Source organism: Nicotiana tabacum, chromosome 10 (assembly GCF_000715075.1).
Source record: "Nicotiana tabacum cultivar K326 chromosome 10, ASM71507v2, whole genome shotgun sequence".
NCBI lineage: Eukaryota > Viridiplantae > Streptophyta > Magnoliopsida > Solanales > Solanaceae > Nicotiana > Nicotiana tabacum.
The window spans coordinates 160660800-160686725 of NC_134089.1; the positions used below are offsets into that span (position 1 = coordinate 160660800).

The 25926-nt window shown below is 37.3% G+C and overlaps 1 protein-coding gene across 2 annotated transcripts; it reads right to left on the reverse strand.

The window, feature by feature from the left end:
• Positions 1-3680: 3680 nt before the first annotated feature.
• Positions 3681-11107, reverse strand: LOC107818142 (DEAD-box ATP-dependent RNA helicase 53, mitochondrial). Of its 2 annotated transcripts, none has more exons than XM_016644084.2 (8): positions 10543-11107; positions 9461-9588; positions 8866-9277; positions 8670-8768; positions 8272-8496; positions 7410-7571; positions 5368-5908; positions 3681-4020 (listed from the first exon to the last, which is right to left on the reverse strand). In XM_016644084.2, exons 1-7 carry the CDS (start codon positions 10918-10920, stop codon positions 5381-5383), a joined length of 1932 nt encoding a protein of 643 aa, XP_016499570.1. In that variant the 5' UTR covers positions 10921-11107; the 3' UTR covers positions 3681-4020; positions 5368-5380. The 2 variants fall into 2 exon arrangements, with proteins under 2 accessions (XP_016499570.1, XP_016499569.1); XM_016644083.2 differs by lacking the exon at positions 3681-4020 and adding an exon at positions 4297-4689 and having other exon boundaries at positions 10543-11086.
• Between the last annotated feature and the right edge of the window lie 14819 nt (positions 11108-25926).

Here is a 25926-nt window from a genome sequence, read left to right on the forward strand (position 1 = left end):
CAATTCCAACAAAAGTGTCTAAGGTGGGATTCTTAGGGAGTGGTTTCCCTACAACTTTATAAATTCATGCGATTAATTATATATTATATAATTTATCTATAACTTTCATATATTATTCTATCCATTTAAATACAATTACAATAATATACAACTTAAATACAAATTTTATACAATATGACTTTTGTATATTTTGTATCTGATTTATACATAGTAAAAACAAATTTCATACAACTAATTATATATTATACATTTTATCTACAATTTTCATACATTATTTCTACTCAGTTATATACAACTACAATATAATACCACTTAAATATAATTTTTATACAATGTTGTTCAACTTTCATACAATAGTTAAATGAATAAAATAAAAATAAATAAACAACATAATACTATTTTTCTACAATTTCTGCAATATAATGTATGTCATGTCTTCTTCTTCTTCTTCTTCTTCTTCTTCTTCTTCTTCTTCTTCTTCTTCTTCTTCTTCTTTTTCTTTTTCTTCGAGTTTCAATCTGAAATTCAGCCAAAACCAAGTATAATCTTCACCAAAACCCCTCAAAATTGAGATATAAACTCCAAAACATATTCCCAATTATTTGCAACAACACCCAATCCAAACAAATAATGATTTTTGAAAATCCAAATTCGAATTCAAAGCTTCAAAGTTTTTTAATGGTTGTCAATGGTGGAATCGCTGCTCTCTTTTCCTTTGCTTTATATTACTGAAATTTGGGATTGAGAGATAGAGCGAGACGTAGAGAGAATTCTCAATTCTTTGCAACAACATCCAATCCAAACAAACAATGTTTTTTGAAAACCCAAATTCGAATTTAAAGCTTCAAAGCTTTTTAATGGTTGTTAATGGTGGAGGGGTTACCGAATTTCGCTAGTTTTAGAAGAGGAAATAGTGGGTGATTTAAGAGGAAATCGTGGGGTGTGGTTTGATACGTGGTTGAGGGGGTGGGATTTGGAGAGAGAAACTTGGTGGAGTGGTAATATACGGTAGAGTTAAATTAGGAGACTAATTAATACCATTTAAACTCCTAAAATATACATAAATGGTAATTAGATATATAAAAGGTAATTATATTAAAATTAAGCATGGAGAGTAATATAGTTTACTATATGGCATAGGAATGTAAAAATATATTAACTTAAAACCAACCAAAAAACATGAACTCTTGATTAGTTGCATTAACCTACTTATTTGTTTGTTTTAGGATTATAAAAAGGAAATTTTACCTCCTATGGCAAAGGTATACACCCTATTTATTATAAATCAAAATTATTTTAAAATATTATTTTCTATAGCTACCTTTTATATTTTATAGTAAAATAAGTATTTACGGTATACACTGCTATTGAGGCATGAAATATGCTATTTATGTTTTTCATCTCTTTTAGACAGCTGAACATACCTATTTTTAAGGTGATTGATGTTACTGTATTTATGAATACATGACGCGAATACATGTGAATACATGCGTATACAGCTGGACTGCCCTGATTTTAAGCGCTTTTTATTGTTGTATTCACGAATACAGCAGCGCGAATACATGCGCGTACAATTGGACTGCCCTTATTTTATGCACTTTTTGCTGCTGTATTCATGAATACATGGCGCGAATACATGTGAATACATGCGCGTACAGCTGGACTGCCCTGATTTTAGGCGCTTTTTACTGTTGTATTCATGAATATAGCAGTGAGAATACATGTGAATACATGCACGTACAGCTGGACTGCCCTGATTTTAGGCACTTTTGCCTGTTGTATTCATGAATACATGGCGAAAATACATGTGAATACATGCGCGTACAGTTGGACTACCCTGATTTTTAGGCGCTTTTTGTTGCTGTATTCATGAATACAGCAATGCGAATACAGCGAATACACTACCGTAACAACTGAACAGTAGCTATAGGAAATAATTATAAATATTATAGTTATAGGAACTTAATAACCACTAAACAACAGTGGTTTCTAAAAATTCCCTTATAAAAAAAGGTTTAATTCTGAAGAATTGCATTACATGCCAACTACTTTATTTAGACAATGTTCTAACCAAATGCATATAAATGAATATTTGGTAAATAATGTCTTTTAATCTGTCCATCCTCATTCACATTGTCCAATGCGATGAAGTAATTCAAATTGTTAAGTTGTAGTGCCATGAGGGTTAAGAAAATATTCGCACGTATTTATATCAAGTCATATTAATTTATCATAATTAAATAATAAACTAATATCAAATGTGTATTAATTAATGATAATATTGTATATAAAGGCACATTGCATGTACTTATTGGTTTGAAGTAAATATTTGGTATATTAAATTTTCCTTGTATTGTGACCGTAAAATATGAGCTGAGAGTCTATCGGAAACAATCTATCGGAAACAGTCTATCTACCCTATCGGGGTAGAGGTAAGGTTTGCGTCCACACTATCCTCTTCGAACCCCCCTTGTGGGATTTTACTGAATCGTTGTTATTGTTGTTGTTGTGACAGTAAAATATGAATTCTCCAATTTATATTCTTTATTTTATTTTTTGAAAAAACAAAAGCTATATGACTGGACGGGGAAAATAGATATTAAATTTAAGGCAGACAAATAGTTCTTTTTTGTTATGAAAATGTTCAATATAAGATTTCAAAACTTCCGAATGTACATAATTAATTATACAAACTGTAATAAGAAAATATAAAACCTAAGAGACTTTATAATTTTAGTTTTTCTCTACAGATGACAGGCAAACCTGCCGACCAGCCGAACAGACCTTTGGGACAAGAAGCATATTTTCTGGCAAGTGTTTTTTAATTAGTTTTGGATTAAAATCTTGCTTCATATATTGCCAATAATAATAATACAATAAACTATATCGCATTCGCACAGTAGTTTGATAAAGATTTTTTTTTTTAAAACGCCAAACTATCTCAAGACAACAACAATAGCAACAAACTCAGTGTGATTCGACAGGTAGGATTTGAGGAGGATCAATATACGGATTTTATTCATATCTTGTGAAGGTAGACAGGCCGTTTCCGACAGACCCACGGCTCAAGAAAAGCATGTAAAAAGAAGAATCCATGTAACGAGAAACAGTAACCATAATATATAATATATAAAAAAAACATAGCAAAATAATCAAACTATCTCAAGAAATAACATTTTAAGTCTGACTTGATACAATTACCTAGTGTAACTATTTTTTTTCCTTTCGTAAGGACTATGAACTCGCGGTACTATAACAGGCGCTGCTCCATAACTCACAATGAAATCTAAATGATATTCACATGTGGACGTTAAAGATATAATTAAGTAAATAAGAGCGTATTATTTTTTATAGCTTAAGATGCTAGATAAGTCGATCACATAGTTTCCATGTTCAATTCTCAGCATCATCCATTATCAAAAGGAATTTTCACATATTTGGTTCATGAAAAAGAATTAAGACCACACATATATCGAAAAATTAAGTAAACAAAATTATAGCATTTCTAGGTATTTAAATTTTTATATGAGTTGATCACACATTTTAACAGTCTAAGAGTTATCAAAAACACAAAATTCAATTACTGATTAAAGACGTTTTGACATTTTTTTTACCTCTACTATATCCTAATGCTAAAATGCTAAATCTCACCTTAATCTTGCCAAAAAAAATTAAATGAGTTTAGCTATAAAAAAAAGGGCAGTCCAGCGCACAAAATATCTCACATTCACGCAGAGTCCAGGAAAATGTTACACCCCAAGGGGTGTGATACAGGCAGCCTACCAAAAAACACTTACTCACACTCAATCCGTGGTCAAAACGAGTAAACATACGACATTTGTCTCACACAAAGTTCATCAGTGGCCGCCTTTAAAGAGGCAAATGTAGTAAAGGGCAGCCCAGTGCAAAAAGTATCCCTCGTTCAGGGTCCAGGAAGAGTCGCACCCCAAGGAGGTGTGATGTAGGCAGTCTACCCTGATGCAAGGATCAGTGGTTGATTTTATGGCTCGAACACGTGACCTACACGTCACACAAATACAACTTGACCGTTACTACAAGGAGGCAAAGGTAGTGTTAACAATAAAATGGAACCATATGCAATGGAAACAAAAGCTGTTTAATTTGGCTTTTAAAATTAACTACACTTGACACTTTGTATTCGACGAATTAACCAACGTCAAGGCAAATATGAACGTCAATCAAATGTAAACACTCACCAACAAAGTTGTCCTGTCGCACCTTTATCTCCTACTGGAATGAAAAATCAAAGCATCTTTTTTACATTTGGTATAATAATCGGAAAGGAAATACTGATACATAGTTTTTTAGAAATTGATAGTATAACATCTAAACTGTCTCTACATACTGCAGGATACCAATCAACAGCTCCAATAGCACAAGTTAACATCAAGCTTGAGAACAAAAAATACGACCATCAAACAATATAATAGCAGGCAAGAGAACGACTTTCTCGATAGCTATAGATTACATATAGGTGTTACCAAGTGGATATAAAATGGTTATTCTTATGGAATTCTAAGTATAGCAATTCAGTTATAAAATCTGAAGCTACAGCAACTCTAAACACGGAGCCTGGCAATCAACACAGATGCTTCATAAATTGGACATCAGTCGCGCATTCGTCTCTTTATGGTCATTCCCAAATAGTGATATTCACAGAGTCCACGCCTGTTAAACAAACCAGTGCCATTACATCAAAATATAGTCCTAGGGGCAAATCCTGAGGAGCCTTCTATGATGAACATAGAAGGATAAAATGCAGCATTTCGTTCAAACACGGACAAAGGAAATTATGCTATGTTTGGCTAACCCCTCCCCCCCTTTTTTTTTCTTGAGTAGCAGTTGGCATGGAACACAATAGGCAAAACAACCACAAGTAACATCTGAGTATGGCTACAGTTGCAGCATATCCACAGAAACAGGTTTAAACTCTTCTCATTTTATATCTGGAAGACAATTGCGAGTTAACCATACTATCTTTATCACTCCATTCTAAGATGTTTTATGACCTTTTGACAACAGGAACCTTTAGAAAGCTTTTATAGCTGGAACTGTTTCAAATACAAACAACCATTCTTAGAAGGGGCAAATGATTTAAAACTCATGCATGTCCACCTATACAGACCAGCCTCACGTGCTTGATATATCAGAGACTCGCGCTTCTATTTCCACTTTTCCAACTTCTGTGTCCAGTTGTTATTGTTGTTATGATTATTATAATATTATTGTTGGTAAAGGAGTAAGTCCTGCTTAACAATTTTTTATACAAATAGGAACAAGTGGAGAATTATCGATCACCATATGGATGACAGTATCAAATTCATCAGTGGAGAACAAGGAACTTGCCTTACAGAAAGAACTAGAAAAATTTCCTCCCAAAACCTTGGTCACCACTAGCCTTGCCATCTCCAAAGTCATCAGAACGGCTCGAACGATTTTCATTATCAGAACGGACACCACCAAATCCACTAGAGCGGCCTGAACCAAATCCTCCAAAACCAGTTGAGCGATCTGAACTCTCGGAATTTCCAAAACCACCAGTCCGATTTGAACTTCCGAAACCACCACTACGGTCTGAACCACCAAAATTGCCGAATCCTCCCTGACGATTGGAGCCACCAAAATTCCCTGAGCGGCCCGAGCTCGGTCCACCATAGCTACCCCCTGATCGTCCAGAATCGGATCCACCAAATCCACCTGTTCGACCAGAAAATCCGCCTTGCCCGCCAAACCTGCCGCCAAAATTTCCATAGCCACCAGAACGACCTGAACCTGAATCACCAAAGCGACCACTTCCCGTGCCACCATAAGAGCCAAAGCGACCACCACTTCTGCCCATGTCACCGAACATGTCTGTTGCTCCAGCCTCCACTTCTATCCTTGGAAGCTTTTTTCAGAAAAATACATGGAATAAAATAATTTGATAAGATGATAAAATAAGAAAATTTTGGTTACCACTGTACAAATAACCTAATTTGGCCAAGCAAGAACAGGGAGTATTATGATACTTATGTGACAAGATTTTGAAAATTGCTGGAGCCAGCAGTAAAACGCTTCATTTTCAGCTCTGATCCAGTGTATATACTCTCATGTTCAATATTATTGAGTTAAGTACCCATCGGACTGTCCCCAAGGCTTTGGTCTAGAGGTAAAGTGCAGCATGTACTGTGTGGGCTAGACACCCATCAGGATAGAGCGATGGGCTCATTATCCATTGAGTTTCAAACCACTTGCTACCGACCCTCGGGATTTCTCGATTATCAAAAGACAAAGTAACCATTTAGACCAATGAAAATAGTGATAGAAAGTAGAAAATCACTTAATTTGAACCTCTCAAAGAAATAAAGATTCAGCCCTGCGTCTGACTTTCTCAACAAAAGGGAAAGAACAGAAGACATAGAGAGTGGGAAACCATGCTCCATGAAGTAAACGACACAAGTACCTGAACTACTTCAAAGGTCTACATGAAATTAAATTTTAGTTTGTCTACACTAGTATTCAAATAATTGCACACCACATCTCCCTCACATAGTTTGCATGCCAATGAAGTACTAGATCTAACTACCTCCATTTACAATATGCCCCATTGAATCTATGCCCAACACCCCCATTTTCTGTGACATAATTTCACTTGGCACCCAAGGTAAAGATAGATACCTGAGTTACTATATTGAAATCATCAAGAGTCATCTTCAAAAGTACTAGTAACAGTAACCTTGCCACAAATAAAAGCATGGCATTTAAGTGAAGAAGTGTAGAGGGACGAGCCCATTATAAGTTTCAAACAGTGGCGCTACTGGTCCTCGGAGATTTCAAAAAAAAATAATAGTAACAGCAAGTGAAAAGAACGTTGAATATGTCTAAAAGATCAAAGTATGACAATGCATTACGCTATTTCACTGCAATCATAAAACAGTTGGGCAAGAACTTTTGATCTTTATTACTCCCTCCGTCCAAATTTATGTGATGGTGTTGGACTGGGCATAAAATTTAAGAAAGAAAAAAAAAACTTTTGAAACTTGTAATCTAAAACAAGACATAGACATTTGTGTGACGTTAGGATAAAATGAAAATTTTAAAGTTAAATTGTTTATAAATATAGAAAGATGTCATTCTTACTAAAAAAGAAAGAGTGTCGCATAAATGGAAACAGGGAGTAAAACAAGTCAACTTTTTGGACCCCATGAGAAAGGAGGCTTGCAGAGTTACTAATAGTTACAGCAGCCACAACTCACGTGGCAATTGTAGTCTTTAGAGCATACAGCTGTTTTCTCCAACTGTTTCCATATAAGGTTCACATTCACCAGTGCCATCATAGGTGACAATGAGGGCAAAATGTGTTGGAGGACATCAAAAAGTAAGAGCATCAGAGATATTAGCAGTCTAACCTCGATAAATCTGCATCCCACATCGCGTTCAATGCCTTTCACATCCCTATGTTGGCTTGAAGAATATATCAGAATTGCACTTCCTTTCTTCCCAGCACGCCCCGTTCGACCGGATCGATGAACAAAGATCTCTGATGAGTTTGGAAGCTCATAATGTACCACCTGAGCAGCAAAATATCTACTTTACCTTCAGAAAGAAAAAGACAAAAAGCAGACTGCAATTGAAGAGACTCGATACCATCAGCAGAAGCTTCTCATGATACCTAATTGGTATCACGCACAGAAAGCAGAGATGTCCTTAGACGCATCTTACATACTCTTGGCAGCATCCTATTTCAGTTAATAATTTATCCTCTAATATGCAAAAAGAAAAATTAGAAAAGGTATTATCCTCTAATATTCAATTATTTCCCTGGTATACACAGCAGACTTGATGCACTGGCCAGATATTGGTTTCAAGTTTTTGTTCCTTTCCCCTAAAAGGTTTCAGAGGACATGTTGTAGGAGAAAGCAATGCACACAGGATAAATCACTCAATAGACGGCCATGCAGCTGCTGGGAAAAAAACATAGGAAAGGGAACTGGCGCAATTGCTCAGTCAGCACACGTGTAAAGTTGTACTGCGTTCTGAAATGACTTTTACACCATTAAAATATGAAAGATCAGGCAAGATTTGATACTTTGATATGCAACTTCCACCTAACACCTTCTATTACAGGTATATTTGTTGGTTTGTTGATCAACGGTTCTAACAGAAGGTTTTCTGATATATGCTCTCTCTTTGTTGGAAAGTGCAGATGAAGAAAAAGAAATCCATGATTATTATAACCCAGAATCACAAGTAGGAGAATAAAAGACCAACCAGATCAACATTAGGTACATCAAGTCCTCGAGCAGCAACATCAGTGGCCACCAACACATTGAATTGACCTTGGCGAAATCCTGATAGAGTTCTCTCCCTTTGGTTTTGTGAGATGTCCCCATGTAAAGCTTCACATTTTAAACTCTTTTGCATTACATAAGCCAATCTATCAGCATCACGTTTAGTTTGAGTGAAAACAATGCACTTCCCTCCCTTTGCATGCTCCTGCAGAAAAAATGAAATGCTCAATTAGTTTCAGATATTAATGATTGTCGAAAAAGTAGATAGCAGAAAAACCATTCTCTTTATGGTGGTGGCAAAAAAAATGGAGAATGGCTTAGAACAATATGTTGGACATAAAGTAGGACAGAGAGGAGACTGAGGGTTTATATCCATACGGTTATCAGAGGACCCAGAACTGCTGGTTTTTGATGCATCTCACAAACAATTGAAAACAAGGAAATCCCATCAGCCAATTTCTGATCAGAATCTCCTACCTGGGATAAACAACATAAATTATTTGAAAAATTAGCCTCCAGGGTTCTTACAAATTAAGGAAATTCGTATTAAAATGTTTGAGCATTTTGGCCTCACAAGATCAATGTGAATAGGATTCTTCAGGAACTTGTTGGTAATCTTTAATATCCAACTTGGCATTGTGGCTGAGAACATCATTGTCTGATGTTTCTGTCGAACATTTTCTAAAATGGTCTCAACATCCTCCGCAAACCCCACATTAAGCATTTGATCAGCTTCATCTAGAACAACAAACTGGATCTCTGACAAATTCAAAGCACCCCTCTTCAGCAGATCAATAACCCGACCTGGTGTACCCACAATAATATCTACTCCTCTATCAAGGGAGCTCATCTGGCGTGAAATGGGGACACCACCATAAACACACAGTGTATCCAGACCAGGAGCAGATTCAAAAAATTCTTTATCCACTTGTTTTGCAAGTTCTCTTGTAGGCGCCAAGACTATGGCCAATGGGTTCCTTCCCCGTCTGCACAATTAAAAATAAGCAGAATTTCTCAAGTGTAACAAGTTCCAAATTCTCAAGAAATATTCAGAATCAAACTTTAATAACACTTGCCAAACCTAGCAGATGACAAATCTATATATCATGCTGCTAGCACATTTATACTATTAATATATAAAACCAGAGGAGAAAGCAGACTGAACAAACCCATGCTTCTCGTTGAAGCGAATGATCTTATCCATGATGGGAATGCCAAAAGCTAGTGTCTTTCCAGTTCCAGTTCTAGCTCGACCAATCATGTCAGATCCTTGCATTGCTGGTTCCAGAACAGCTCTCTGTACAACCCAAAAAGAATTAAAGTCCGCGTCTCTATTTGCCTTGCATCACATGACCAAATTAACCTAAGGCTACGCATTAAACCATGCAGTAAATGACTAAATTAAGCTCATTCTACAAATTAAAACACAAAAGGACATACCATTCTAAACGCGACTTTAGGAGAGAATCTTGATATGGTAAGTGCCTCACTAATGAAGTGGTTAAAAAATTTGAAGACCAAGGTTCAAATCCTAACATAGACCCAAAAAAAACTACGTGATATCTTCACCTCTGCCTAAGCTGGTGCAAAGTTACCAAATACCTGTGATGGTCGGGTAGCGTCTACTAAGTGGAATGGTCGAGGTTTATTAAAATAAATGTTACGTGTACCTGTGGAATAGTTGAGGTGTGCCGTTATTGAAATAACTGTTAAGTGCTTTACTATAAAAACTAAAAAAGCCAACCCATGAGAGTACACCATACAACTCTAAGTTACTCATCCCTAGATAATATTTTAACTTCATTAACAGAAAGACAAGCAAAAACATACATTAAGGGTTTGTTTGGTAATGGCAAAAATGTTTTCTCCAATGAACATATATTATGTCGAAGACAAAATTAGAAAAATAAAATGCGGTCTCTCTAACAACTTACATAACTTAAGCTTTTAGACGAAATGGTGACACACTTCGAACATATTCAAATTTCAACCAATAGAGGGAAAATGGCATCATTCACTTTACATCACTATATATCCCTCTCCTTTTTTGTGCACCTCGACTATGTTATTAATTACCAACTTTTAACCCATAAAACATGATTCAATCAACACATAGACATTGTTGTCAACTTCAATACAATACAATTACTATATACCTAACCAAACAATTGAAAGTGATACACAAAATTATTTGTTAAGATAAAACATTTCCACAAAAGCTTAAAAAAAGTAATTTTTAGGGGGTCAAAACCTGAATAGGGAAGAGTTTAGTAATTCCTTTTTTGGCCAAAGCAGAAATGATCTCCTGAGAAATACCAAGTTTTGATATCTCAAGCCCTTCATCATCTTCAGGCAAATCCGCCACCGCATATCCAGCTTGTAATTTACCACTAGAGTGAAACCCTCTTAGAGAAAACCCAAATTTACTATCAACCCATTTCTCAGTTACTGAATTAGTAGCAGTGGTAAAGCTGTTAAATTGGGAAGTCGGGAGGGCATTTCCGGTAATAAACTTGTCGCCGGACGACGTTGACGGGGAGAATAAAAGATGAGTAAGGGCATTAAGAGCAACCCTTTTTGAGGTATGTAAAGAAGATGAAGACTTTTTCAACACAAAAAGACTATTCATTTTTTTCAAAAATATGCCAAGAGAGTAAGATCGTGATGTTATATAGAGGGTTTTATTAGGGTTTATGAAAAGGAAGGCAACTGATTTACCCTTCAGCAAAATGTGAAGGCGGTTGGAGATATTTTTCTTGAGTTTTTGGGGAGCAAGAGAAAGGGGGGTTTTGCTGCATCATATCAAATTGTGAAGGGTTTAAGGAGTATGAAAGCTAACTAGATTTAGGGCCCAAAGAAGATGGGCTGAGGTTCGTTTGCTTTGTGAGGCCCGAGTCACCAGATAAGGCCTGGATTGGTTGGAAATGTTGGGCTTGGAAATGTTTCTTCAAAGATTTTCGCTTTATCCAGAATAGCACGGGCTAGCCAGTTTTCGGATTGATCATTTAAAAATAGCCAGTATTTGCAAAGTCATTGAAAAAATATCCACTATTTTACTGCAATAGGGACCGGTCCAGTATAATATACTGGAGATCGGTGCACCTATGTATGAACTTTCAGCATATTATGCTGGAACTCCAACATGCGGAAAGTTCCAACACGCGAAAAGTTCCAGTATAATATACTGGACGTTGGAGCACACGTGTATGAATTTTCAGCATGTTATACTGGAGCGATATATTATACTGGAACTCCAGTATATTATGTTGGAGTTCCAGTATACTTATGTTGGAACTCTATTATAGTATACTAGAGTTCCAGTATACTTATGCTGGAGTATTTCCCGAATTTTGAACAGTGTTTTCGTTCAGATTTATCTTTACATGAAAAATGGCTAAATTTTGATTACTTTTGAAACTGTGGCTATTTTTAAATGACCACTTGTAAATCTGGCTATTTTTGAATTTCTCCCCTTTATCCATACTTGTGGAAATGACACCAGATAGCCACTTTTATGCATGTTGTTTAAAATATATTCACGGTTTACAATATATTTAAAGATTAGCCGATTCACTCAAACTTCAGGACGCCGTTCAGGACACAACGACCTGAAGTTTGAACCTTATAGTGTCCTAAAGTTCGAAAATTAGGTCTAGAAATTTAAATCTTATGTCCTCAATTTTAAATTAGCAGTTATGAAATTCAGGACACTTAGTTTTGAATTTTACTTAACAGTTCAGAAACTAACACTAACTCTTGTATCTGTAATTTAAAATTTATACAAAAAAAAAATATTATTGTATTAATAATACTTAATTTTATGACAAGGATATTTTCCTTATACAACAATATAGAGGAGCTTTTAAGTGGTGTGAGCTATAGTAACGAAAATAATCACCAAAGGGGTGGCGGGATGGATGAGATTATAAATTTTACTGCATGTGCTTTTTGAGGATTGGTGTTTAACTTATTCTCTTTTTCTTCTTCTTTTGCTTATTTCCCTCCTCCTTCTTATCCCCCACATTCCCCCATCTTCTCCGTTTTTTTCATACCTGTTGTAAAAATATAAAACTCATGATTTATTGTGGTTAAGCTTGGATTAATTTTGGTTGAGGAAACTTAAAAATACCATTATTTGGTTTAGTGAGTTTCATCATTGAAGAAGACGAAGCAGATGTATTGATATTTGAAGGCTTGGATTGAACATAACCATTTGAGAATTGTTAGAATTGGTATTCAAATACTGTATGTATAATTTGGAATCATTTAAACTTGAATAAACCAATTTGGATCAACTTTGAATGAAAACGCATGTTGGTGAAATATCTCGGTCAGAATTTGTGAATAATTACTATCTATCTATCTATATCTATCTATATTATTATAAAAGCATGAATACAATGTCGGTTTACAAAAATAACCCTTATAATATTAAGTATAATAACTCATAATTAAAGGATATAACCGGAATTCTACATATTAGCCTTATAATCCTATTAGTTTTATGACATAATACTACACGTTAGGAATCCTATTAGTATAATTACTTTCCGATTGTAACTGTCCTCCTCAACTTTGCCCGAGTAAATATCATCCCATATCTGATTCATAATGTCAATTAAAAAACTATCACGGTGAGATGACACGTACTATTAAGCTACATAACAGATTGCAGAAGAATTTTCATCCAATATGTGAATTAAGTACTCCGGTACATTTGAGAAAAAATAAATATCTTTAGTCATGTAATTCTATTACTTTCAGGATATAATTCTTAAAAATTCCTATTACTAATTTAATTTGAAAACATATTATAATGTCCTGTTACTAATTTAATTTGTGAATGTATGTTATTATCCATATTCATTAGAAAAAAAATGATCGGAAATTTCTATTGGAATCCACGATGATTTAAACTCCCCATAAACCCTTACATTCGAGGACGAATGTTCCTAAGGGGGGAGGGTGTTACAACCCATATCCACATGTGTTAGTTCATGCCATATATTAGTTAACATAAATCCAAGAAGGAATTATCTTTGAGATGATAAGAAGTCAATCCTATTGGTCTTAAGTGATACAAGAGTGTATAAGGGTGATTAACCAGTATTAGAAGTTAAACGAATCAAGGATGTTGTAACTCGAATTTTCAGGTAATCTAGCGGTGCTTAATACACTCAAGAGGTCATTTATGAAGGTATTTTAATCATATAATATCCGTATCATAAGTCTTGAAGTCAAACGAGTTATGAAACAAAAGTCGACAAAAGTTGTCGCAACTTAGGTTCATAATTTTACTTAAACATTAGGTCAAATGTTTATAATCTTTTCTTATAATTTACAAGGAATTATGGGGTGATCTACCAACCAAATTAAATATCTATGAGTCTAGTTTCCAACGCATTAAACCGTTCATCGATACGATCTCGGAGTAGAGAGATATTCGCGTTTTCGCGAGACTGCGCCAAGCACCTCTCTATGGGGCCCACTAAGTCGGTTTAAGATATTTGGACCTATATAGGATGCCTCCAACCCGTTTTAAGTCATTTCTTTTCACTATTTTCAGACCTTAGAACCCTAGGAACATCCTCTCAAGGTTCTCTCAAGATTCAAGACCCAAAAAGGGCAAACAACACAAATCAAGTGTCGGGAATTCCGTGGCGCTAGTAAGTCTCTTGTTCTTCTTGTTGTTGCTCATTTTTGTGTCGTTCCAGCTCGTGTGGGAGGTTGTTTTAAAGGGTTTATGTTCTGTAAATACTCCCTCATGTTCTTAATATCAATCCTAGGTGATTTCAAGCCTTCTAAAGTGATTCTAGTGCCGAAAAACACTAATTGATCGCTAGTTTCGCTTTTTTGTTGTTGTGGCAGCATTGGAGGGATATTTCATGGAAATTTAAGGTCAAATTGGAGTTGTTCTTTCTGTATAAAGGTAAGGAACCTCTTACTCTATATGTATTTAAGATTATCCAAGTTGCGGCTAAGCCATTGAAGCTAGAACTTGTGAGATATATATCGAAAGGCTTGGTAGTAATGTTATTATTTTGTGGACTGTTTTGCGTTGTTGTTGGGCTGCATATTTTACTACTATCTTGTGGAGTTTTGGAGGAGGAAGGGTGTGGAGAAACACCATATATATGTAGGGTTATGGGCTGATAGTTATTCGTAACATTTCCAGGTTGTTTGACACGACTACGGTGGTCGTCGTATGTATGGAGTGATTAGGCTATGTGTGGACTATTTTGGGAGGCTCAATATGTTTATTATTGATGTTGTTTGGGCTGTTTGGTGACTGTTTTGAATGGTGTGAGGTCATATATATAGGGGAGGTGCTGTCCGTTTCATCGTAAAATAGGTTGTGGTCGATACATAATAGTTATGACGCTTAAATGATAACGATAGTATCGTTTCTCTTATTGTAGACTAAGGAGTTTTAACAATTGCATAGCTTGAGATTGGGGCAGTATATACAAGGTATGTGAGGCTATCCCTTTCCTTCTTTTGCACGACTCCGATTGTACATAATGTAATGAACGAGCTTCCAAAGATACTCTACTCTTAGAAGCTAGCAGTACTTACATTGTTTTCCCTCTTATGGAACGATTGATGTTAATGTTGCTTCTCTTATTCTTATGTTATCATTGTTATTGGTACTTCCTGATTCTTATAAGGTTCATAGTGAAGAGTTAGTCCTAATAACGCGTACAGAGGATACCGACCTTACGTCACTCCGAAAGGTTTAGAATGTGATTCCATGAGTCGAGCATGCATTATATATATGTATCTATTTTACTCTACCGAACCACGCTATAGTTGGCCGGGTACGGCACCTATTGTGCAACCACTGATCAGTTGGGTTTTACCGAGCTCCACGTGGCCGGGTACGATTCTACCGAGCCTATTATGGCCGGGTACGATATGATGATGATGATGCCCACAGAGGCGAATGCTTTAAAGGTTTATGTATTTATACATATGTATCATGCATTTCATGTAAGTAGCCCTCAGAGGTACTAAGATGTTACAGGTTGTATATTCTCTATCCTTGCTTACATTACTGATCGTATTTATGGTTCCTTGCCTTACATACTCAGTACTTTATTCGTACTGACGTCCTTTTATTTGTGGACGCTGCATGTCGTGCTGCAGGTCCTGATAGACAGGCAGGTGCAGCTCCCCCACCACAGTAGACTGTCCAGTTCAGCGGTGATTGGCGAGATCCCTTCTCCGGACTTGCCTTGGTCTTGGTATGCAATTTTTGTTATAGACATTATGGGTATGTCGGGGCCCTGTTCCAGCTATGTTGCAACACTTATGTTCTTTTAGAGGCTCATAGACAGGTGTCGGCTCATGTATAGTTTGGTATGCCTTGTCGGCTAGTTTTTGTTGTATAGTCTTTCATAGTAGCGTGGTAGCTCATACCTTATACGTAGTTTCTTGATTGTCTGGTCATCCCCTGCTATGTATGTTCATGCCGTCATATTTTATTGCTGGTTGTCCATGATCTAGGTCTACCATTTATATTGATCTCGTCAGCCTTAAAAGATAATAATGAAGGTTAGATGAAATGTACGTTGGTGCTCGGCAAGTGTGGTCGGGTGCTAGTCATGGCCCTTCAGTTTGGGTCGTGACAAACTTGGTATCAGAGCAAGTCTGTCCTAGGGGTTGTCTATGAGCTGTGTCTAGTAGAGTCTTGATTATGGATGTGTAGCGCGCCACATTTATAATCAGGAGGCTACATGACATCTAGGGTTGTTACCTTCTTCCTGAATCTAGATCGTGCGTAGAGTTGAGTCGTAAGTGTTCGTCTCTAATATTCACCTTGTTTTTTTCCAGTGATGCCTTCGACTAGGAAGCAAACGATTAGTAGACGGCTTGATACAGCAGCGGGAGAGGGTACCAGTCAGGTGCCCCAAGTCAGAGCAGGACAAAGTGAGGCTCAAAGTGAGATGCCCTCTCATACCTCATCTACTCCATCTCCTCCAGAGGATATTAGAAGGCACCCAGCGCCTCCAGTTCCTCCGTCTGGCACTCCATACCAGGATATGCGGAGTGCTTTGCAGTTATTGACTAGTTTAGTAGCTGCTCAGGATCAGAGGCAGAATACAGGTGCTGCTGAGAAACCAGTTAGTACAAGAGTTCGTGATTTTATTAATTTAGACCCTCCAGTGTTTACCGGATCAGACCCCAAGGAGGACCCACAGACTTTTATTGACCAAGTTCATCGTACACTTCGGGTTATGCATGTTAGTGATACAGAGGCAGTAGAGTTGGCTTCTTATCGGTTACGGGATTTAGCGGTTCTCTGGTATGATAGTTGGGAGAGATCCAGGGGTCCGAACCCTCCTCCAGCTGTGTGGAAGGAATTTTCTGAGGCCTTTCTTCGTCACTACTTGCCAGTTGAGATACGACGAGCTAGAGCTGATAAGTTCTTGAACCTTAGACAAGGTAATATGAGTGTGCGAGAGTACAGTATGCAGTTTGATTCTTTGGCAAGGTATGCTCCCCATATGGTGGCCGAGATGAGTGATAGGGTGCATATGTTCGTGAATGGGTTGGGACCACATCTGATAAATGAGTGTACGACAGCCTCCTTGGTGGGGGGCATGGATATTTCCCGTATTCAAGCTTATGCCCAGACCCTAGAGGATCGTAAGCGCCAGCAGAGGGCAGTTAGGGAGCAGGATAGGGGCCAGCATAAGAGGGCGAGATTCGCAGGGTATTCTGATGACTTTAGAGGCCGCATCAGGCCACAGTTTTCGAGGAGTTCGGCGCCACCTGTAGCTAGTGCTCCTCCACAGTTTCAGAGGCCTCGATATGATCGATCCTATTCTGGTCCATGTCAGAGTTCGCGGGCATCTGGCTCGCAACATCACAGGGATACTAGTCAGATGAGACCCCCAACACCACATTGTGATCAGTGCGGCAAGGCCCACTTTGGACTGTGTCGTCGAGGTTCTGATGCATGTTATTCGTGCGGGCAGCCTGGCCATATGATACGGGATTGTCCTAATAGAAGAGGTGATGGTATGGCTCAGCCGACTGGATCTGTGTCTGGTTCTTCCTCATCAGTTCGACCTCCAGCACGGGGTTTTCAGCAGTCGATAGATCGTGGTAGGGGTAGAGGTGCAGTGCCGAGTTCGAGTGGTGCTCAAAATCGAACCTATGCTCTAGTAGGTCGACAGGATCTCGAGTCGTCTCCAGATGTTGTTACAGGTATTATATCTGTGTTTTCTTATGATGTATATGCGTTGATTGATCCGGGATCTACATTATCCTATGTTACACCCTTTGTGGCTAATAAGTTTGGCATTGAACCTGAATTGATAAGTAAACCCCTCGCGGTATCTACTCCGATAGGAGATTCTGTGATTGCTAGAAGGGTATATAGAGGTTGCACTGTGATGATTTGTATTCGTCAAACCTCGGCAAATTTATTTGAGTTAGAAATGGTTGATTTTGATGTGATAATGGGAATGGACTAGTTGGCCTCATGCTATGCAAATGTTGACTGTCGTACGAAGATGGTTAGGTTCCAATTTCCGGGTGAACCCGTCATTGAATGGAAAGGGAACATTGCTACACCGAAAGGTAGGTTTATTTCCTATCTTAAGGCAAGGAAAATGATCTCAAAAGGTTACATTTATCATCTCGTTCGCGTTAGGGATGCGGAGGCGAAACCGCCTACTTTACAATCAATCCCTGTGGTCAACGAATTCCCAGATGTTTTCCCAGATGAACTCCCAGGCCTTCCTCCTGAAAGGGAGATTGAGTTTAGCATTGATGTGTTGCCTGACACTCAACCGATCTCTATTCCTCCATACAGAATGGCCCCGGCAGAGTTGCGAGAGTTGAAGGTGCAGTTGAAGGACTTGCTAGATAAGGGCTTTATTAGGCCTAGCACTTCACCTTGGGGTGCACCAGTCCTATTCGTGCGGAAGAAAGACGGGTTGTTACGGATGTGTATTGACTATCGACAGTTGAATAAGTCTACTATAAAGAACAAGTATCCACTTCCAAGAATTGATGACCTGTTTGACCAACTCCAGGGTGCCAAGTATTTCTCTAAGATTGATTTACGTTCAGGGTATCATCAGGTGAGGGTTAGGGAGAAGGATATTCCAAAGACGGCCTTCCAGACAAGATATGGGCACTTTGAGTTCTTGGTGATGTCGTTCGGGCTAACAAATGCCCCATCAGCTTTTATGGATCTCATGAATACTATATTCAGGCCCTATTTTGATGTGTTCGTGATTGTATTCATTGATGACATTCTAGTATATTCTCGTTCGGAGGCGGAACATGCGGGCCACTTGCGGATAGTATTACAGACGCTTCAGGATCGTAAGTTATATGCTAAGCTCTCCAAATGTGAATTCTGGCTGAACTCAATAGCATTCCTTGGCCATGTGATATCTGATGAGGGTATTAGTGTCGACACTCAGAAGATCGATGCAGTAAAGAATTGGCCGAGACCTACAACACCATCAGAAGTCCGCAGCTTCCTAGGGCTAGCAGGATATTATAGGCGGTTTGTAGAAGGATTTTCCTCTATATCATCACCATTGACTAAGTTAACACAAAAATCTACCAAATTCCAGTGGTCTGACACTTGTGAACGTAGTTTTCAGGAGTTGAAGAATCGATTGACATCTGCACCAGTGCTCACTCTTCCTGAAGGAACAGAAGGTTATGTGGTATATTGTGATGCCTCAGGTATAGGTTTGGGGTGCGTATTGATGCAGCGTGGGAATGTGATTGCTTATGCATCAAGACAATTGAAGAAGCATGAAAAGAATTATCCAACCCATGATTTGGAATTGGCTGCAGTAATATATGCTTTGAAGATATGGCGGCACTACTTATACGGCGTCCATGTTGACATCTACACAGATCACAAGAGTTTACAATACATCTTCAAGCAGAAAGAGTTGAATTTGAGGCAGCGTAGGTGGCTTGAATTATTGAAAGACTACGACGTCGAGATATTGTATCATCCCGGTAAAGCCAATGTTGTGGCAGATGCTCTCAGCCGTAAATCAATGGGAAGCTTAGTACATATTGAGGCAGGTAGATGGGGGTTGATTAAAGAGCTTCATCAGCTAGCCAATATGAGAATCAGATTGTTAGATTCTGATGATGGAGGTGTTACTGTACAGAATACATCAGAATCATCTTTGGTAGCCGAGGTAAAAGCAGGACAATATGAAGATCCTATCTTAGTACGATTAAGAGAAAGCATTCAACAGTGTAAAAGTATGGCTTTTGGGATCGGAAAAGATGGGGCACTGAGATACCAGAGCCGATTGTGTGTGCCTAATGTGGCAGGGTTGCGAGAGAAGATTATGAATGAGATTCATCAATCCCGATATTCCATCCATCCCGGCTCGACAAAGATGTATCATGATGTCAAGGAGCAATATTGGTGGGATAATATGAAGAAGTCTATTGCAGAATTTGTAGCCCAGTGTCCCAATTGTCAACAAGTAAAGATAGAACATCAGAAACCCGGTGGATTGCTTCAAAATATAGAGATTCCGACCTGGAAGTGGGAGGTGATTAATATGGACTTCATTATTGGATTACCTCGCTCTTATCATAAGTTTGACTGCATCTGGGTGATAATTGATCGACTTACAAAATGTGCCCATTTTCTGCCAGTGAAGACAACTTACACGGCTGAAGATTATGCAAAGTTGTATATCAAGGAGATTGTTAGGCTTCATGGTGTGCCCATATCTATTATATCAGACCGAGGAGCTCAATTTACGGCTAACTTTTGGAGGTCTTTCCAGAAGGGTTTAGGCACACAGGTAAATCTCAGCACTGCATTTCATCCGCAGACTGATGGACAGGCTGAACGTACCATTCAGACACTGGAAGATATGCTACGAGCATGTGTTCTAGATTTTAAGGGGAATTGGGATGATCATCTTCCACTCATAGAATTCGCCTATAACAATAGCTACCATTCCAGTATTAAAATGGCCCCATATGAGGCACTATACGGGAGGAGATGTAGATCACCAGTTGGATGGTTCGAAGTCGGTGAAACAGAATTATATGGGCCAGATTTGATTCACCAAGCTATTGAGAAGGTGAAAGTGATACAGGAGCGATTGAGGACGGCACAAAGCAGGCAAAAATCTTATTCTGATGTCCGACGTCGTGATCTAGAGTTTGAGGTTGGTGATTGGGTTTTCCTGAGGATCTCACCAATGAAGGGTATTATGCGTTTTGGGAAGAAAGGTAAGCTGAGTCCAAGGTATATCGGGCCGTATAAAATTCTTCGACGGATTGGACAGGTTGCTTATGAGTTAGAATTGCCATCCGAATTGGAATTTGTCCACCCGGTATTCCATGTATTTATGTTGAGAAAATGTATTAGAGACCCTTCTAGAGTCATCCCTATCAAAGACGTACAAGTTACAGAGGACCTATCATATGAAGAAGTGCCAGTGGCGATATTAGATCGGCAAGTCCGCAAGCTGAGAACAAAAAATGTAGCTTCCGTCAAAGTATTGTGGAGGAACAAAAATATGGAAGAAATGACATGGGAAGCAGAAGAGGAGATGAAGTCTAAATACCCTTACTTATTCCAGAATGAAGATAACAAGGATGCTGGTGGAAGACAAGATACATTGGAAGAAGAAACGGCTCTATGAGGTAAGCAATAATTTGAGAATACTCCTCCTTAATACAAAATGGTGATATGTAGATAATGTAAATACGCATAATGCTTTGTGTAGCCTTGTGAAGCCATATGTTGGGCTTAATTACTTGCAAGTTTTGCTAGTGACCATTTTATAGGGGAAAATTGATCGGAAATTTCCATTGGAATCCACGATGATTTAAACTCCCCATAAACCCTTACATTCGAGGACGAATGTTCCTAAGGGGGGAGGGTGTTACAACCCATATCCACATGTGTTAGTTCATGCCATATATTAGTTAACATAAATCCAAGAAGGAATTATCTTTGAGATGATAAGAAGTCAATCCTATTGGTCTTAAGTGATACAAGAGTGTATAAGGGTGATTAACCAGTATTAGAAGTTAAACGAATCAAGGATGTTGTAACTCGAATTTTCAGGTAATCTAGCGGTGCTTAATACACTCAAGAGGTCATTTATGAAGGTATTTTAATCATATAATATCCGTATCATAAGTCTTGAAGTCAAACGAGTTATGAAACAAAAGTCGACAAAAGTTGTCGCAACTTAGGTTCATAATTTTACTTAAACATTAGGTCAAATGTTTCTAATCTTTTCTCATAATTTACAAGGAATTATGGGGTGATCTACCAACAAAATTAAATATCTATGAGTCTAGTTTCCAACGCATTAAACCGTTCATCGATACGATCTCGGAGTAGAGAGATATTCGCGTTTTCGCGAGACTGCGCCAAGCACCTCTCTATGGGGCCCACTAAGTCGGTTTAAGATATTTGGACCTATATAGGATGCCTCCAACCCGTTTTAAGTCATTTCTTTTCACTATTTTCAGACCTTAGAACCCTAGGAACATCCTCTCAAGGTTCTCTCAAGATTCAAGACCCAAAAAGGGCAAACAACACAAATCAAGTGTCGGGAATTCCGTGGCGCTAGTAAGTCTCTTGTTCTTCTTGTTGTTGCTCATTTTTGTGTCGTTTCAGCTCGTGTGGGAGGTTGTTTTAAAGGGTTTATGTTCTGTAAATACTCCATCATGTTCTTAATATCAATCCTAGGTGATTTCAAGCCTTCTAAAGTGATTTTAGTGCCGAAAAACACTAATTGATCGCTAGTTTCGCTTTTTTGTTGTTGTGGCAGCATTAGAGGGATATTTCATGGAAATTTAAGGTCAAATTGGAGTTGTTCTTTCTGTATAAAGGTAAGGAACCTCTTACTCTATATGTATTTAAGATTATCCAAGTTGCGGCTAAGCCATTGAAGCTAGAACTTGTGAGATATATATCGAAAGGCTTGGTAGTAATGTTATTATTTTGTGGACTGTTTTGCGTTGTTGTTGGGCTGCATATTTTACTACTATCTTGTGGAGTTTTGGAGGAGGAAGGGTGTGGAGAAACACCATATATATATGTAGGGTTATGGGCTGATAGTTATTCGTAACATTTCCAGGTTGTTTGACACGACTACGGTGGTCGTCGTATGTATGGAGTGATTAGGCTATGTGTGGACTATTTTGGGAGGCTCAATATGTTTATTATTGATGTTGTTTGGGCTGTTTGGTGACTGTTTTGAATGGTGTGAGGTCATATATATAGGGGAGGTGTTGTCCGTTTCATCGTAAAATAGGTTGTGGTCGATACATAATAGTTATGACGCTTAAATGATAACGATAGTATCGTTTCTCTTATTGTAGACTAAGGAGTTTTGACAATTGCATAGCTTGAGATTGGGGCAGTATATACAAGGTATGTGAGGCTATCCCTTTCCTTCTTTTGCACGACTCCGATTGTACATAATGTAATGAACGAGCTTCCAAAGATACTCTACTCTTAGAAGCTAGCAGTACTTACATTGTTTTCCCTCTTATGGAACGATTGATGTTAATGTTGCTTCTCTTATTCTTATGTTATCAATGTTATTGGTACTTCCTGATTCTTATAAGGTTCATAGTGAAGAGTTAGTCCTAATAACGCGTACAGAGGATACCGACCTTACGTCACTCCGAAAGGTTTAGAATGTGATTCCATGAGTCGAGCATGCATTATATATATGTATCTATTTTACTCTACCGAGCCACGCTATAGTTGGCCGGGTACGGCACCTATTGTGCAACCACTGATCAGTTGGGTTTTACCGAGCTCCACGTGGCCGGGTACGATTCTACCGAGCCTATTATGGCCGGGTACGATATGATGATGATGATGCCCACAGAGGCGAATGCTTTAAAGGTTTATGTATTTATACATATGTATCATGCATTTCATGTAAGTAGCCCTCAGAGGTACTAAGATGTTACAGGTTGTATATTCTCTATCCTTGCTTACATTACTGATCGTATTTATGGTTTCTTGCCTTACATACTCAGTACTTTATTCGTACTGACGTCCTTTTATTTGTGGACGCTGCATGTCGTGCTGCAGGTCCTGATAGACAGGCAGGTGCAGCTCCCCCACCACAGTAGACTGTCCAGTTCAGCGGTGATTGGCGAGATCCCTTCTCCGGACTTGCCTTGGTCTTGGTATGCAATTTTTGTTATAGACATTATGGGTATGTCGGGGCCCTGTTCCGGCTATGTTGCAACACTTATGTTCTTTTAGAGGCTCATAGACAGGTGTCGGCTCATGTATAGTTTGGTATGCCTTGTCGGCTAGTTTTTGTTGTATAGTCTTTCATAGTAGCGTGGTAGCTCATACCTTATACGTAGTTTCTTGATTGTCTGGTCATCCCTTGCTATGTATGTTCATGCCGTCATATTTTATTGCTGGTTGTCCATGATCTAGGTCTACCATTTATATTGATCTCGTCAGCCTTAAAAGATAATAATGAAGGTTAGATGAAATGTACGTTGGTGCTCGGCAAGTGTGGTCGGGTGCTAGTCATGGCCCTTCAGTTTGGGTCGTGACACCAGTCCACCAATAGACATTTCTTGTAACTCCTTTTTTGTAATAACTTAACTTTATTTTTCATAAAAGCATTTCATTTAAATGAAATAAAAAATATGTAGTAAGGTTAAATAAAATTAATTTCATAAAAATACTCCGTATTGGCGATACATTACCACTCTAAAAAATATAATACCAAAAAAAAAGTAGTATTAAATGGACTTCATAAAGAGTTGAAATTGAAAAAAAATACCTCCATGAAAATATATTTTATATTTAAACTATTTTTCTACTCAAATAATTTTTTTAGTCAATTTTTCGTGTAATATTAAAACAATTATTAAACAACAACTAAGAAAATATTTAAGAATATAAATGTGTGAGAAAGAGAAAAAAATAGTTGATAAGAGTCAATATCACTAATGATTCTACGGACATAAAGATATAAAAGTGAAATGTCATATCAATCTTTTAATTTTTGAAAGTAAAATTTATAGTGGATAAAATTATAATTAAGATTAAATATTTAAAACAAGAGATGAATTAATGTTAAGATCTGAATCAGCATAGAATAAATTATTTTTTATGTTAAAATTAAATAATTAAATCTTTTAATTAATTATTTAGCGAGAGAATCCTATTCAATTATTTTTTAAATTCATCATATGAGTAAATTTTTTATTCAAGTTAAAAAAAAATCTTAGGGTACATAAATTTATTCCATAAAAAAGAGCGTTTGAACACAAAGTAAAAAGGTTAGTATATTATTAAGAATCAAAATGCTTACAAGTGTTTGAGGAAGCACAATCAAAGCTAAATCCTAACGCAAGAACAAGCTTTCAACATTATATTATAAAGAGTCGATTATGCTATAATGAGATTATTCTTTGTAGATGCCTTCGGCGGAATCGAAATAATATTTCTATGTCATGCATTGCTTACAAATATCATATCAAGAGGAATTACACTATTAGCAATAAGAGCAAGTGGTGTACCAATAACGATTTTATTGTGAGACCACCTACTTTAGATTTGATATACATCTTTAAACAACTTAAAGAACCATCACAAATATATCAAAGCAGAGCAATGGTGCAAAATTTATAAGGAAAGCAAAATTGAATATGATATGAAGCACTTATGGCTAAGTGTCAAACAATCGAAATAATTGCCCGGGGTTCTAGAGATATATTGAATATTAATGAACTGTTTGGTGGAAAATTTATGGTTTGGGAGGTAATTTATGTCACGTACTACCAGTAGTTCCAAAATCGAGAAAAGCATAGACTATAAAAGTTAGCTTGCCAAAGTTATACTCCCGGCCTCAAATGAAAAAAGATTCAATTAACAAGAAATATAAAGTAAGAGCAGATCCAGTATACAATGTTTTCTTGCTTCGCATCGGAAACAAATAAGAACATCCAATAAAAGATGATTTGTTTCTTCTTGAACACTTTGTTATCAATCCAATGGTAATAGTAGTGCATTTAATAAGGAAAATATTTCTATCATTAGATTAAAACGTAATTTGTGCAAATCGCATGATAGAATTAAAAAAAAAAATATCTTTGCTAGCAGAAATGAATATGTTGATCAACTAATAAAATGTTAATTGCAAAATTTTATAGTCAAAACAAAATGTTTTTTGTTTTTGACTCAGAAGAAAACGGTACCAATAATTATTACCGAGAAGAACGCTTTAATACTTTAATACCAAATGGCCTTCTACCATACATGTTTGTTGGCAAATATATTATTTCTTACGTATGTTAGTGTCACCAAATATATAATAAACTAAGTTAAAAGTGATATTCCATTGTATAAAGATTAATTTTGAAGAAAAATAATGCCCGTCCTGTTACTAAAAAACTTAGATACGCCGAATAACTTATGTAATAGCACACAGATGGTATATAGAAGTTTTGACAATAACACCATACATGCAAAAATTATGATACTGGTCAATGTGCTTCTAAGTATATTCTTATCCCTGAATTCAACTTTCATCTTCCGAAACTAAGGAATATCTTTTTAAATTTGTGTGAAAATAATTTTTAGTATTTTATATTTTACAAATATAATAAATAA